The sequence below is a fragment of the Silurus meridionalis genome, chromosome 1 (genome assembly GCF_014805685.1).
Source record: "Silurus meridionalis isolate SWU-2019-XX chromosome 1, ASM1480568v1, whole genome shotgun sequence".
NCBI lineage: Eukaryota > Metazoa > Chordata > Actinopteri > Siluriformes > Siluridae > Silurus > Silurus meridionalis.
This window is the reverse complement of record NC_060884.1, coordinates 9,888,939-9,902,137: the sequence shown is the minus strand read 5'-3', so window position 1 is coordinate 9,902,137 and position 13,199 is coordinate 9,888,939. Positions and strand designations below refer to the sequence as shown.

Here is a 13,199-nt window from a genome sequence, read left to right as displayed (position 1 = left end):
TCATGCCAATCTCGCTTTGCTTGTGGCAGACATGAAGTCGGATTTTCAGATTTTCTTTAACAGGAAAAATCAATGCAGTTAAAATGAATGTTCTGCCCAAGTTTCTTTATTTTTTTCAATCGCTTCCACTATTTTTACCCAAGTATTTTTGGATTCTTTAGATAGAATCATTCATTCTTTTCTTTGGAGTGGAAAACCGCCGAGAATCCGTAAGTCTTTATTGCAGAGATGTAGGCTCAGTGGTGGGCTTGCTTTGCCCAATTTTCAAATATACTACTTGGCTGCACATATCCAGTAACTGAACTTCTGGTCCAATTCAACAGAATCCACTTGGTGCAATCTAGAGCTACTGTCTTGTAGATCATCCTCTGTATCTGCTCTGCTTTGCTCACCTTTTCCGGTCAAACCATCTCAATATACTGACAATCCAGTCGTACTGAACACACTTAAGATTTGGTTTGAGTTTAGGCGTCACTTTAAATTTAGGGCTTTATCAGCACTGAGTCCCTTGAATAGAAATCATTTGTTTCCCCCGTCACTTTTGGATTCAGCTTTCTCACTATGGCACGAAAAAGGCATCAAGCAACTTTATAATTTGTACAAAGATGGCGTCTTTAGAAGTTTCACCAGCCTATTCTTGGAGTATGGGCTGCCTACAGCTCATTTTTTTCGATATCTCCAAGTCCGCAGCTTTGTATCTAAATGCCTTCCCAATTTTCCCTCTGTACCCCCCAAGCAACCTTGGGAGAGTTTAGTCATGTTTACTCCACACCAGCGTAGTTTGATTTCCCAGATATACAGTTTTATTTTATCTCTTAATAGCTGTAATACAGATAAAACAAGGACCGCATGGGAGGAGGAGTTGGGGCTGCAGTTTGGCGATGAACGGTGGGAGAAGGCCTTAGATTGGATACGGTCTACCACTTCCTGTGCTCGCCTCAGTCTCATTCAGTTTAAGGTTTTGTACAGAATTCATCTTTCCAAATCGAAACAGGCAAAAATCTATCCTGGGGTTGAGGACAGATGTGACAGATGTCATGCTTCCCTCTGTCATTTAAGTCATATGTTCTTTCTGTGCCCGAAATTACATGCATTCTGGACAGGTTTTTCAGCATTATGTCCTCCATATTTCGAGTGCAATTGAAGCCATGTCCACTGATCGCTATATTTGGTATTACCAATGAGTCAGTATCACTGAGTTCTGCACACAAAGATGTTTTAGCTTTCTCATCTTTATTGGCCAGACGTTGAATACTTTTACACTGGAAAACAATAGGATGTCCTTTCATCTCTCGGTGGTTTAAAGACAATGTTTTTTCTTACGTTGGAGAAAATAAAATGTACACTGAAGGGGTTCTACTGGCACTTTTTTTTGCAAGTGGCAACCTGTTATTTCTTATTTTAGGAGACTACAGGTGTCACCTGATTAAAGATTGAAATTGGTCAAAGTTGGACTGTATGCATGACCTTTATTTTGTTTCTTCAGTTGTTTAAGCAGGGGGATGTGGGGTGTGTGTGCGTGCGCATGTGTGTGTGTCTTTGTCTGGGGGTTTGTTTGTGTTTTGGGGGGTGGGGGTGTTTTTTCTTTGTTTGTTAAAAAAGGAAAAATTGACAATTTCTGTTTACATTTTTGTATTTGTAATTGTTGATTTTTCAATAAAAAGAATTGGAAAAAAAATAAAAAATATGAAGATGAAACATTTTATACTAGGGGCTGGAATACTACTGAGACCTGAATAGGTATTCAAAGTGGCCAAACGGGGTATTAAAGTAAACTCAAACACACACCAACAGGAAGCAAGGAAGACAAACCTAGAAGAGAGAGGAGGGTAAACACAGTACCTGGAAAATAATCCTAGTTCTTGACAATGAGCCCTCAATATCTTCTCTTTTATCTACAAATAAAAGGTGTGACTGAACAATGATGCAGCAATGTTTTAACCTAGACTTAAACACTGAGACAATGCCAAAATGCTAAAGGGGCAGGTCCATAATTGTGAGGCTTAAAATAAAGTTTTGCCTCCTGTATAAATACTTCTTTATTTAAGCTATCAATTTATAGAGCCTGGACATGATCTGGTGTTGGGGGATAAAAGACCAGAAGTTCACGCTGGTACTGTATGCACAAGACTACTCAGTGCTTTAGAGATCATAAGTAGTAGTTTAGTAAAATTTCTATTTAACAAAACAGCGAGGGCTAAACTGTCCCGGGCCATCATAGAGGCAATGCATGCAAATGCCCAGAGAATACACAACTATATCACGGACAGCGGCGACACAGAGCGCATGTGGCATTGCATCCAAGCCACCAGTAACTACAGGACCTCATCACCTGCCTGGAATAATGATGGATTACTTCCAGATCACTTCTATGTGTAGCTTCTATACTCAATTTAAAGCACAGAATGATGTGACAGTGAGGAAGACCAGCCCTTCCTCTGATTAACTGAATAACTTTATTTGCTCTGCTGGCAATGACATTAAAGTTATTCATTCATTCATTTATTTAATGACCAGGTGCTTTGTCTCTCTATGGCTGAATTGAGGAAAGTTCTAAACAGAGTTAACCCACAGATAGCTGTGGGACCAGCTAATATTTCTGGCAGAGTGCTCTGAGGATGTGCATACCAATTCGTGAATATTCTTAGTTACATTTCAACATCTCTCTGAGCAGGGCAGTTCCAACATGGCTTCAAGGACACTACCATGGACCCTGTGTTGAAGAGGCTCATTATGGGGCACATCAAGACCCTGCTGTCCCATCACTGGACCCACTGCAGTGCGCTGAACCAATTATGCCATCTCCACCAAACTCCAACTAGCCCTCAGTCACATGAAAAATACGGAAAAGCATTATTTAGACTTCAGCTAAAAAAACCCACATCATTATTCATCAGCATTTAATCAGGAAACTGAGCCTGTTGGGCTTGAACAGGATCCAGTCCCTCTGTAACTGGATCTTGTACTTTTTGTCTGAGAGACCTCATGCAGTCCAGATCATGAACAGCACCTCCAACTCCATCACACTGAGCACTGGGACCTCCCTAAGACTGTGTGCTCAGTCCCCTGCTGTCCCCACACTGCTGACCCACAACTGTGTAGGAATACACAGGACTAACCACATTATCAAGTTTGCTGATGACATGACCATGATGGGACCAGGCACGAAAAGAAAATGCATATTGTAATGCAGATATGTGTGCTGTCATCATGTATTTTTGATTATAATATATTATGAAAATACGCAGAGCCTTCATATGCCGATTCACATCAGCACCTTTTGAAGATAGATAATTATCTACAGCCAGTTTATTCTGAGTTTTCTAACAGCATGTTGCATTAAAACTTTAAATTCACGTATATTTGATACTTTGAATTTGAGCTGATTGACTCTACAATGACATTGCATCAGCAGTCGACTTTTAAAAGACTAAAGAAAACTTAAAATTTTGTAAATAAAAACAGCAATCGCAGCTGGATTGTCATGCGAAAGAAATAAGATGAAGAAGGAGTTGGTCCAGATGTCCTTTCATATATTTTTCTTCTTCTTTTTTTATTGTTGACCTTGGTTAAAGTTTAATTATTATGCACATTTAAGTTAATATATATAAATAAGTACTGAGAACAGGTTTTGTATAAATAAAATGGTTAGAAATTTATTTGTTTCAAGTGCTTTTTATTTATTTTAAAAGGTAGAGGAAAGGAGGCCTTGGGGCCTCCAATATAAATTTTGGCTTTTCAGGAACTCGAGCTGCGCCGAAACGCTTTGGGAACGTCCCCGCGTTATTCACGCTCTGAATCATGTGATAAGACCTCTCCAGCCTTCCCTGCTGGGCCGTGCTCCCGCACACCAGGGAAAGCTTCCGCTGAGGTGGGTCTTTCTCCCGATGCGCGTGGCGAGGAGCTCCGGTTCTCTTCCTCTGAGGAGAGAGTGTTTTCATATGCTAGCAAGCCCACGGGCTCCTCACAGCCGGTGCTGTTTGAGGAGCTCCTGGAGGTAGTGATCATGCCGTGTCCAAGCTGGAGAAAGCTTGGCCAGATGAGAAGCAGAAGCAGTGCGTTTCCAGCAAGCTGGATGAGCGTTTCCTGCGTCCCGCGTCACACCGAGGTGTCCAGGTCTTGGGAGACCCCAAATACAGCCCGTTCTTTCTCCCGGCAGGGTTTGCTGTACGTGGATACTATTGGGTTTAAGAATTGTGGCTTTGGGGAGATGCCCAGAGTTGAGGATATGCTAGCTAGCTATCTCTCCCCAGGTGTTGCGTCACTGAAGGCTCCGCTAATGCCTACTAGGCCGTTGAAAGCCACTTCGGTTTTGGTAGGTAAGGCTTACGTGGCAGCAGGCCAGGCCGCGGGCTGCCTCCACACGATAGGTGTGTTGCAGGCATACCAGGCCGACCTGCTGCTTGAGTTGGACAGTGGTTTTAGCTCTGGGGGTGACGTTGTTAAGAAGTTACTTAACTTAACCCTTAGGGCCACCAAGGACACAACGCAGGCTGTGGGTTGGTCTATGGCAGCTGTTGTGGCCACAGAAAGGCATCTGTGGCTCACCTTGTCGGATATTCCTGACAGGGACAGGGCTTTCTGCTGGATGCCACGATAGCTACTTCTGGCCTTTTTGCCATGGACAGGTTTCAGGAGTCGTCATCTCCTCTAACAAACGGGCAGTGGTAAAGTGGCCCTGACTATCAAAGTGCCCTGCTTCCATGCTCAGAGGGCCAGCCCCAAGGGGTTGGTTCCTCGAACGGATGCTTCGGCACAGGAGGCCACGCTGTCAGCCCTGCCACAAAATGTGCTTCAGGGCATAGCCTCCCTCCAGCAGGTGTCTCCCTCCATTTCTGCCTGCGGGATCACTGCAGGTGGGGGACACCCGCTGCCTCTCCGGTGGTTCCAACAGCTGCAGGGCATTGCTCCAGCTGCTCTGGGTGGTTCAGAGGCCGACCTCGGCAGTTGGTTCCCCTAGGAAGGGCTGCCGGATGTGTCTCCATGGGTCCTGCATATGATAGAGGTGGGCTACATGATTCAGTTCAGGTCGTCTCCTCCTCCGTTCAACGGGATGTGTCCCACTGTGGTGAGCTGCAGGCAGGCTCTGGTCCTGGGACAGGAAGTGCGCACCCTCCTAAGGAAAGGGGCTATCAAGTCAGGCTACTACAGCCAGTACTTTTAAGGGTGGCAGATCCTGGATGATCTTAGATCTACGCTCCTTGAACCGCCCACTCATGAGGCTCAGGTTCAAGTTGCTTACCCTCAAGCAGGTGGTGTCACAGATCAAGTCTGAGGACTGGTTTGTCACGATAGAGCTAAGGGACGCCTATTTCCACATAGCCATCCTTCCTGCTCACAGGAGGTTCCTGAGGTTTGCTTTCGGGGGCGAGGCTTACCAATATTGGGTCCTTCCCTTTGGCCTAGCACTCTCGGCCCACACCTTCACAAAGTGCATGAATGTGGCTCTTGCCTCACTGTGCGGCAGTTCCAGAGGCTGCTGGGTCTCATGGTGGCAGCGTCCAACATGCTCCTACTTGGCCTCCTCCATATAAGACCCCTCCAGTGGTGGCTCAGAGACAGAGGGTTCTCCCGAGAGGGCAGCCCACTCCGCACCATGGATATATGAAGGGAACGCGGGTTCCTGTCTCAAGGCCCTGTCTTGGGAGCGCCTTGTCATCGGCTAACGCTGACAACAGATGTGTTCATCAGGGGGTGGGGGCGGTCATGAGTGGCAAGGTCATTGGGACGAGCTGCATCGTTCATGGCACATAAACTGCCTGGAGATGATGGCTGTGCTTATTGCACTCCGACACTTCCTCCGGTACCTGAGGGGTCACCATGTGCTGTCTGTGTGGACAACATGTCAATGATATCGTACATCAACCGCCAGGGGGGTCTTCAGTCTCGCCCCCTGTACAGGCTGGCGGCCGGATCCTCCTGTGGTCTGAAGGGTAACTCCTCTCATTTCACATCCAGGGCTGGTTGAATTGGAGAGTGGATGCCCTTTTGAGGCAGGGGCAGAGGCCTGGGGAATGGAGGCTCCACCCCGAGGTGGTGGAGCAGGTATGGCAGAGATTTTACAGAGCCCAGGAAGAACTGTTTGAGACCCGGGAGACCTTGCACTGTCCTATCTTGTTCTCTCTCTCTCTCACCCAGGTGTGAGCACCACAAGTTGGACCCAGTCAACTGTCCGGTTGGGTTAGTTTTGGAGTTCTTACACGAACAGTTTGCAAAAGGGTTGGCCCAGTCTACCTTGAAGGTTTACATGTCCGCTATCATGGCTTTTTGTACCCCGCCAGCAGGACAGTCGCTAGGGAAACACCCTCTTGTGACACGTTTCCTCAGGCTAAGGCCCGGGTTACGATCCAGAGTGGCCCTCATAGGAAATAGATTTTCCTGCCATAGACTCTCAGTAGATGGATTGTGGATGCGATTTCGGTTGGTTACGAGTCATCTAGTCTTCCCACTCCGTTCAGAGTCAAGGTTCATTCGACCCGGAGTATGGTGGCCTCTACAGCCTGGTCCGCAGGGGTGTCCCTGCGAGACGTATGTGATGCTGCGGGTTGGTCCACCCCGTTGACCTTTGTCAGGTTTTACCACCTCGGCATTGGTGTTGCCCAGACACTCTAGGCAGGGACTGGTCAGTATGGTGCGATGGTATACTCGTTCCCAAAGCGTTTCGATGCAGCTCGAGTCTCTAGGTTACGGATGTAACCCTAGTTCCCTGAGGGTACAAGACACTGCGTCTCGGGGAATACCTGCATCCCTGTAAGCGCTTACCTTCACCATTCTCAGAAGCTAATGCCACTACCATCACTCCACCGTTTTGTAGCTTCCTGGTTTGTGCAACATCGCCTGTAGGTGATGTCACGACTTGCCTATTGCCCGGATTTGACACATGATTCAGAGCATGAACAACGCAGCGGCGTTCCCAAAGCGTTTCGACACAGCGTCTCGTTCCCTCAGGGAACTTTGGTTACATCCGTAACCTAGAGACGATAGATTTGATCTGTAATTGATTATCAAATCTATCGTCTCTAGTTTTATAAATACAACATATTACATATAAACAGTTTTGCATTCAAGTGCCCATTAGTAAACAGTTGATAACCTCAACAATGATTAAACTAAAAAAAAATTGACAGTCACCCTGATGAGGATGAGTTCCCTTTTGAGTCTGGTTCCTAAAGCATTCTTCCTCATACAATCTCACATATTTTTTCCTGTCCACTTACTTGCTTTTAGGGATAATTTTCTCTCTATGTCCTTTGTTAAAAGTGGATACATACCAAGGTGCATATATTGGGACTAAAATACATTTTTTAATATGAGATAAGGTAAAGAGTTAAAACTGACTTAATTTGCCATAATCAATTGAAATGTTAGAATTAGTTCAAGAGTGTGACCTATTATGTTCAGAATAAACCTTAAATGGACACAACTGCAGTTGTAATGTCTTCTGGTTTGAATAAAATCAATAAATGAAAATGAATATTAAGTCTCAGACAATGTAACACTTTGAACACTTAGAATTTGTTTTGAATTTATTTTTGTGAATTTATCTCTAGGATAAATAAAGTGATCTATGTATTATCATTATAAATAATTGCAATTGCATCTTGTAATGTTACAAGGATATGGACAGATGCAAGTGCAACTAAAATCATTTTTTAAATCTCAGGCAGGGAAATCCTAGCACAATTCCTGCTTTGCCATTTGGATATTATTGTATTTGCGAGGACTAACTTAATTCAGTGCTACATATTAATTCAAACTATCTAATCATTTCTACATTTGTGTTTAGCTCAGGCAACATTACAGTCCAGACTTGTTTTTAAACCTACTCCAATTATATATAAAGCATACAATGTTTTTGGAGCATTACCTAAACCTATAGCAGTTTTGCTGTTCTGCTAACTTAAACAAACTAATCAATATAGCTAATACTAAAGACAAAGGAAAATGCCAAAACATCCTCCACTGATCACAATAAAACAACTTAAATGTTTGCCCAGTTGAATTCTAAATACCTTAGGTGAAAATTAGTTATTAATTATATAATTATGAATTATTTTAGAAATATATGAATGTGAGTGGCCTTTGCTTTAGCAGTGTCCTTGAAAAAAAAAATTTAATGCAGCCGTTAAAACAAGGTTAATTCATTAAACAAGAAAATATATAATAATAAAAAAAAAAAAATCTTTTAAATAATAACGTTTAAATGCAATGCTTAAGCAAAGGGATTAAATCTCCAGCACCTCCCACAGATGATGTGGCTGTGCCTTTGAGTGTGGCAATTAACCCTCTCTGCTCCAGAGGTTCTGTATCATGGTTGACCTCCTAACAAGCTGTGATATATTTAAATAAAAAAATTAATTAAAAAAAAGGTGATTGTGCTGTAATGTATGTGTGTGTATTCTACAAAAATATTAACACATTAACATAAGCTTGTGCTTTCTCTTCTAGTTTAAATTATAGTGGCGTATGTTTGGCTTCAGATGCCCAGTTCGGTGATTTTTTGGATGGCATGGGTCCAGCACAGTTTGTGGGTAGACAAACATTGGCAACAACTTCAATGGGTAAGTTTTTAAAGTAATTAAATTGTGTGACAAAGAAAGCAAGACTATAAGTTACATTATTTGGCCTTATTATTTAACTATATACATATAGTTTGTGGACACCTGTGGATCCCAATTAGTTACTACAAAGCTGGAATCGTACAATAATATCCTCTGTGCATTAAAATTTTCAATAAAGATGCCTAGCTCCAAAATGACAATGGCTCTTTGCAAAGCAAAGTCTATAAATACCTGGATTGCCAATTTTGGAGTGCAAGACATACAGTTCTCTAAACAGTGGGATCAGTAGTAACCCATCCCAGGCCTTCTTGTCTGACATCCATGCTGGATGTGCTAATGCTATTGTAATTAAATGGGCAAATCCCAGAAGCCATGCTCCTGTAAATTTTGTATGAAGTCTTTCCAGAAAAGCACATTATTTTAAGGCCAAAAAAGTGGGTATGATGGTCCAAGTTGGGTCCACAAACCTTTGGTTATATAGTGTATAAATCTTTCAAAGGAAACACAAGACAAAGTTCACACAAAAACACACAAGCACATACACAAACAATAAAACTAACCATGTAACTGGATGCAATATATTATATACTGTATAATAACAAGAAACAATAGTTATTAATCACCTCAACAAACGCTTAAGTGTATTTATACAGTGCATTTGTGTGTGCATTTTAGGTGATGTTGAGATTGGGCTCATGGAAAGGAATGGACAGTTGGAGGTTGAGATCATTAAGGCTAGAGGACTCATCATGAAACCTGGTTCCAAAGGGCCTCCAGGTGACTTACTTATTTTAAAAAATCTTTTTTTTTGTTTTAAAAAGATGAAGTAAAGTATTATTATTGCAAGATATATTATATGGAATATGAAGAGAAACCATTAGATTTCATTGACATTTAACTTTAGGAAAATCTTAAGTCTTGAGATTTGTTGTCTTATAATATAAAAAAATGTGTGAGTCCCTAGAGTTCACATATTCAAACATTTTTCCTATGAGCCCTAATTCCCAGTTTTTTAAGCGCTCAATCCCACACAAACTTGCTAGGACCAACGTATCAATAATCAATTTATTATTAACTAATAAACAAATTTAATAAAATGAACAAACGAGCAGAAGGAAACGCAAATACAAAGGCAAATAAAGTGAACAGCAACAAATAAAACACAAAGTACAAAAAGTATTTACTACTTTTACAAATACTTTGTTAAATTATCTAATGTACTGATGTCTGATTGTTGCATTAAAGCAAACAAACAGCTGACCCAAATCATCTGTTTGCTAGGTCTGAAAAGTTTGCTAGGTCTGCAATGTTTTAAATCATTTGTTGTATTAGATTCTTCATCTCACCTGTGTTGCCTTGCAGTTCTGCCCCACAATTTAATTACCTTTGCCCTAGAGCGGGGTGTCAAACTCAGGCCCGTGGACCAAACAGTGTAATTATATTTGGCCCACGAGGTCATATCAAATGTGTATTAAAGCTGGCCCACCAGTATATAGCGCATACACCGCTAGAATCCCAGAATGCTTTGTTAGTGCACTGGCATGTCAGCCGAGACCGCTGAAAAACGTAGCTTACTCCGCGATAAATTTACCCGGAGATTTACCGACTTTAAAACCCAGAAAGTGCACCAACCGACCTCCAAATGGAGCTGATTGAACTCCAGTGAAGAGACACGCTCGAGTCAAAGTACGACTCTGTGTGTGCTGCACAGTTTCCATGTTTCCTCCCTGACACACTGTTCCAACTCCGTGCCCAAGCTGCTCAAATGCTCTCTATGTTCGGCATCTCATATCTTTGTGAGCAACTGTTCTCTTTAATGAAGATGAACAAAACACCACTCAGGAGTCTCACTGATGAACACCTTCACTTAATTCTGAGGATTTCCTCAGCTCAGAGCCTAAACCCAGACATGATACACTTGCATCTAAGAAGAGATGCAGGTATCTGTCTTCAACCAATCAGAGTAAATCAGAGTGTAGCAAATTGAGCTTGAATGAATGTTGTCTTTTTGCACCTTTCCTACTCCAAGCCATGGACTGTTAATGGTTGAAAGATTGCTTTTTTTAATTGAAGGAAATTATTATTATTTTTGGTTTTGTTGTTGGCCTGTGAAAAAAGATTTACATTATAAAGGAATTCGAAAGTCTATAGATAGAGAAAGACATAATAAGAAAGGAATACCACTGATTTGTGTTTTATTTAAAATTTAATTTCTTATGTGTTTATAATATTTAACTTTGGTTGTTCCAGGTTAAATGTTTATGGAAAAAAGGTTGGTTACAAATGAAAAGGTTTAACATTACACGTTTAGAGAGAAGGGAAAACATGCACAATTGCAGTAATTTTTTCAATAAATATTGAGTTTGGCCCGCGACATTACCCAGTTTTTAATTTTGTCCCACTGTGAATTTGAGTTTGACACCCCTGCCCTAGAGCCTTGTGTAACTCACAATTACTTTTTTTTTTATATTTTCAGCGGCATACATAAAAGTGTACCTTCTGGAAAATGGAGTATGCATAGCCAAAAAGAAAACAAAGTCTGTTCGGAAGTCATTGGATCCCCTCTACAACCAGGTCCTTGTATTCTCTGAAAGACCACAGGGCAAAGTTGTTCAGGTAACCAATATTAAAATGTGTGTGAAGTTTAATTTTTTTTTGCAATGAAAAATATGTAGTATAAAATTCCTATTTCAGACAGTGTTTGTAGGAGTTTAATCCATTTGATATTAAAATATCAGACTTCATTAAATGATCGTCTAGGTAGTTTAACTGTTGTTATAGCAATTGTAAAAATAATGTCATTAATGCTATTTATGAACTGTCTCATTAATAGAAATTAAATTTATTCCTGGTAAAAAAAAAACAAGCTTAATTAAAACAAAAGACACTTCTTAAAAGAAAATACAATTTACATGATGCATTTGAAATGAAAGTATTGGATTAAAAGTAAGGGATTTTCCTTGGCCTTTGTCTAAGTGGCTCTGTTAGTAAACTTGAAGTTTGCACATAGTGAATTCTTACATAACTTAAAGTTTGCACATAGAATTACAAATATGTAAACCAATGAATAAAGGAAAAGGGAGTATGTAAAACAGGAAAAAAATTAATAAATTGTGAACTGAGGAGATTGCCCCTAGTACTTGCCAAGTTACATAGTTACACACATTTCCATAAATTAATCTGTTTTAAATACATTCAAACAGTGGTGGATGAAGTAAAAAAACCATGTAAAATAGAGATATATTCAGTAAAATTTTATTCCAGTAAAAATAAAAGTGCTCCCTTTAAACTTTACTTAGAGTAAAAGTACAAAGGTATTTGCCTTCAAATGTACTTAAGTATCCAATGTACTACCATTTTTTATGGCTATAATGTCCTATTATCATTTTTGTCACAAGACTGTTGCTTAGTCATCTCAGTTTATGTGAAAAAACTCTAATGTTACTCTTAGCACACCAATCTATTAATAGGATAATATTAATTAGTCAAACACTGATTAATATCTATTGAAATCCTCATGAGCCTAAAACCTTCTTTTTAATTACTTAAAAAAAGACCACGTTAATAAGGCCATGGTGTTGTGGCAAGTCAGGAGTTTCTTTCATAATTTATTACTTTAAAAATGTTCTGTTTGCTGTTAAACTGAGGTTGAACTGTATGTTCGTGTTACTGTAAGTAGATACCAGCAAGCACCAAACAAAACAGACCACGCTCCACTCTGATTGGTGGTTTGCTGCATGCAGATCAAGTTGTTCACTTAAAAATAAAAAGGAATGACTGATTTCTCAAAATGTTGTTAAGTAAAAAGCAAGATATTGGACTTTGAAATGTAGTGAAGTTAAAGTAAAAGTCTCCAAAAATAGAAATACTTCAGTAAAGTACAAATACACGAAAAAGCTACTTAAGTACAGTAACAAATTACAATTACTGTCACTATTGTCCACTACCGCATTCAAAATGTAATTGATAACATTTTGAATGCGGTAGTGGACAATAGTGACAGTAATTGTAATTTGTTACTGTACTTAAGTAGCTTTTTTGTTCTAAAAACCATTTTGTTTAAAGTAGGCTCATTTCTTAGTAAGAATTGGTGAACTGTACATTCGCAGACATGCTCCAGTTGTTGCCTAATCAAGCAAATTAAAGCAAATGAAGGATCACAGAGTGATTAGGGCTACAGTGTAAATAGCAATTGTGCTATTTAAGACAATTTTGGGGGTCTTTGTGGTACAGTACCAATGACACTACTTCCAGGGTGATTCTTAGCAACAGCTCAAACTTTTATTTTATTACATTTGGCCTAGATCAGCAACAGACCCAAGACTCTACATGTCTGATCCAAATGTGGCACAAAATCTGGCCCAACGTCACACCTTCAAACCCTGTAGATGTGGCCCAGATCCAGATGTGGCCCAGATCCTGGAGATTTATTTGCAAATCTGTGCTAAAAATTTTTTATAGTATATATATTTTTTTTTATTTTAATATTTTATGGTTTAAATTGCATTTAATACTTGTAACAGATTATCATCGTTTATAAATTATATTAGCTTAAAAATATAATTAACACAAACTTTAATTCTCAACACACACTTGAATAATATATAAAGGGCACTTTTAAATGTTATTACACTTTAT

General features: G+C 40.2%; 1 protein-coding gene across 2 annotated transcripts in view; it reads left to right on the top strand.

Annotated features, from left to right (window-relative positions):
• Positions 1-13,199, top strand: part of rims4 (regulating synaptic membrane exocytosis 4) — a 58,209-nt gene that overhangs the window by 35,402 nt on the left and 9,608 nt on the right. For both annotated transcript variants that reach the window (XM_046858922.1, XM_046858835.1), the window contains exons 3-5: positions 8,449-8,561; positions 9,237-9,338; positions 11,038-11,177. In XM_046858922.1, the coding sequence (XP_046714878.1) occupies positions 8,449-8,561; positions 9,237-9,338; positions 11,038-11,177 (355 nt within the window). The remainder of the gene's footprint in view (positions 1-8,448; positions 8,562-9,236; positions 9,339-11,037; positions 11,178-13,199) is intronic.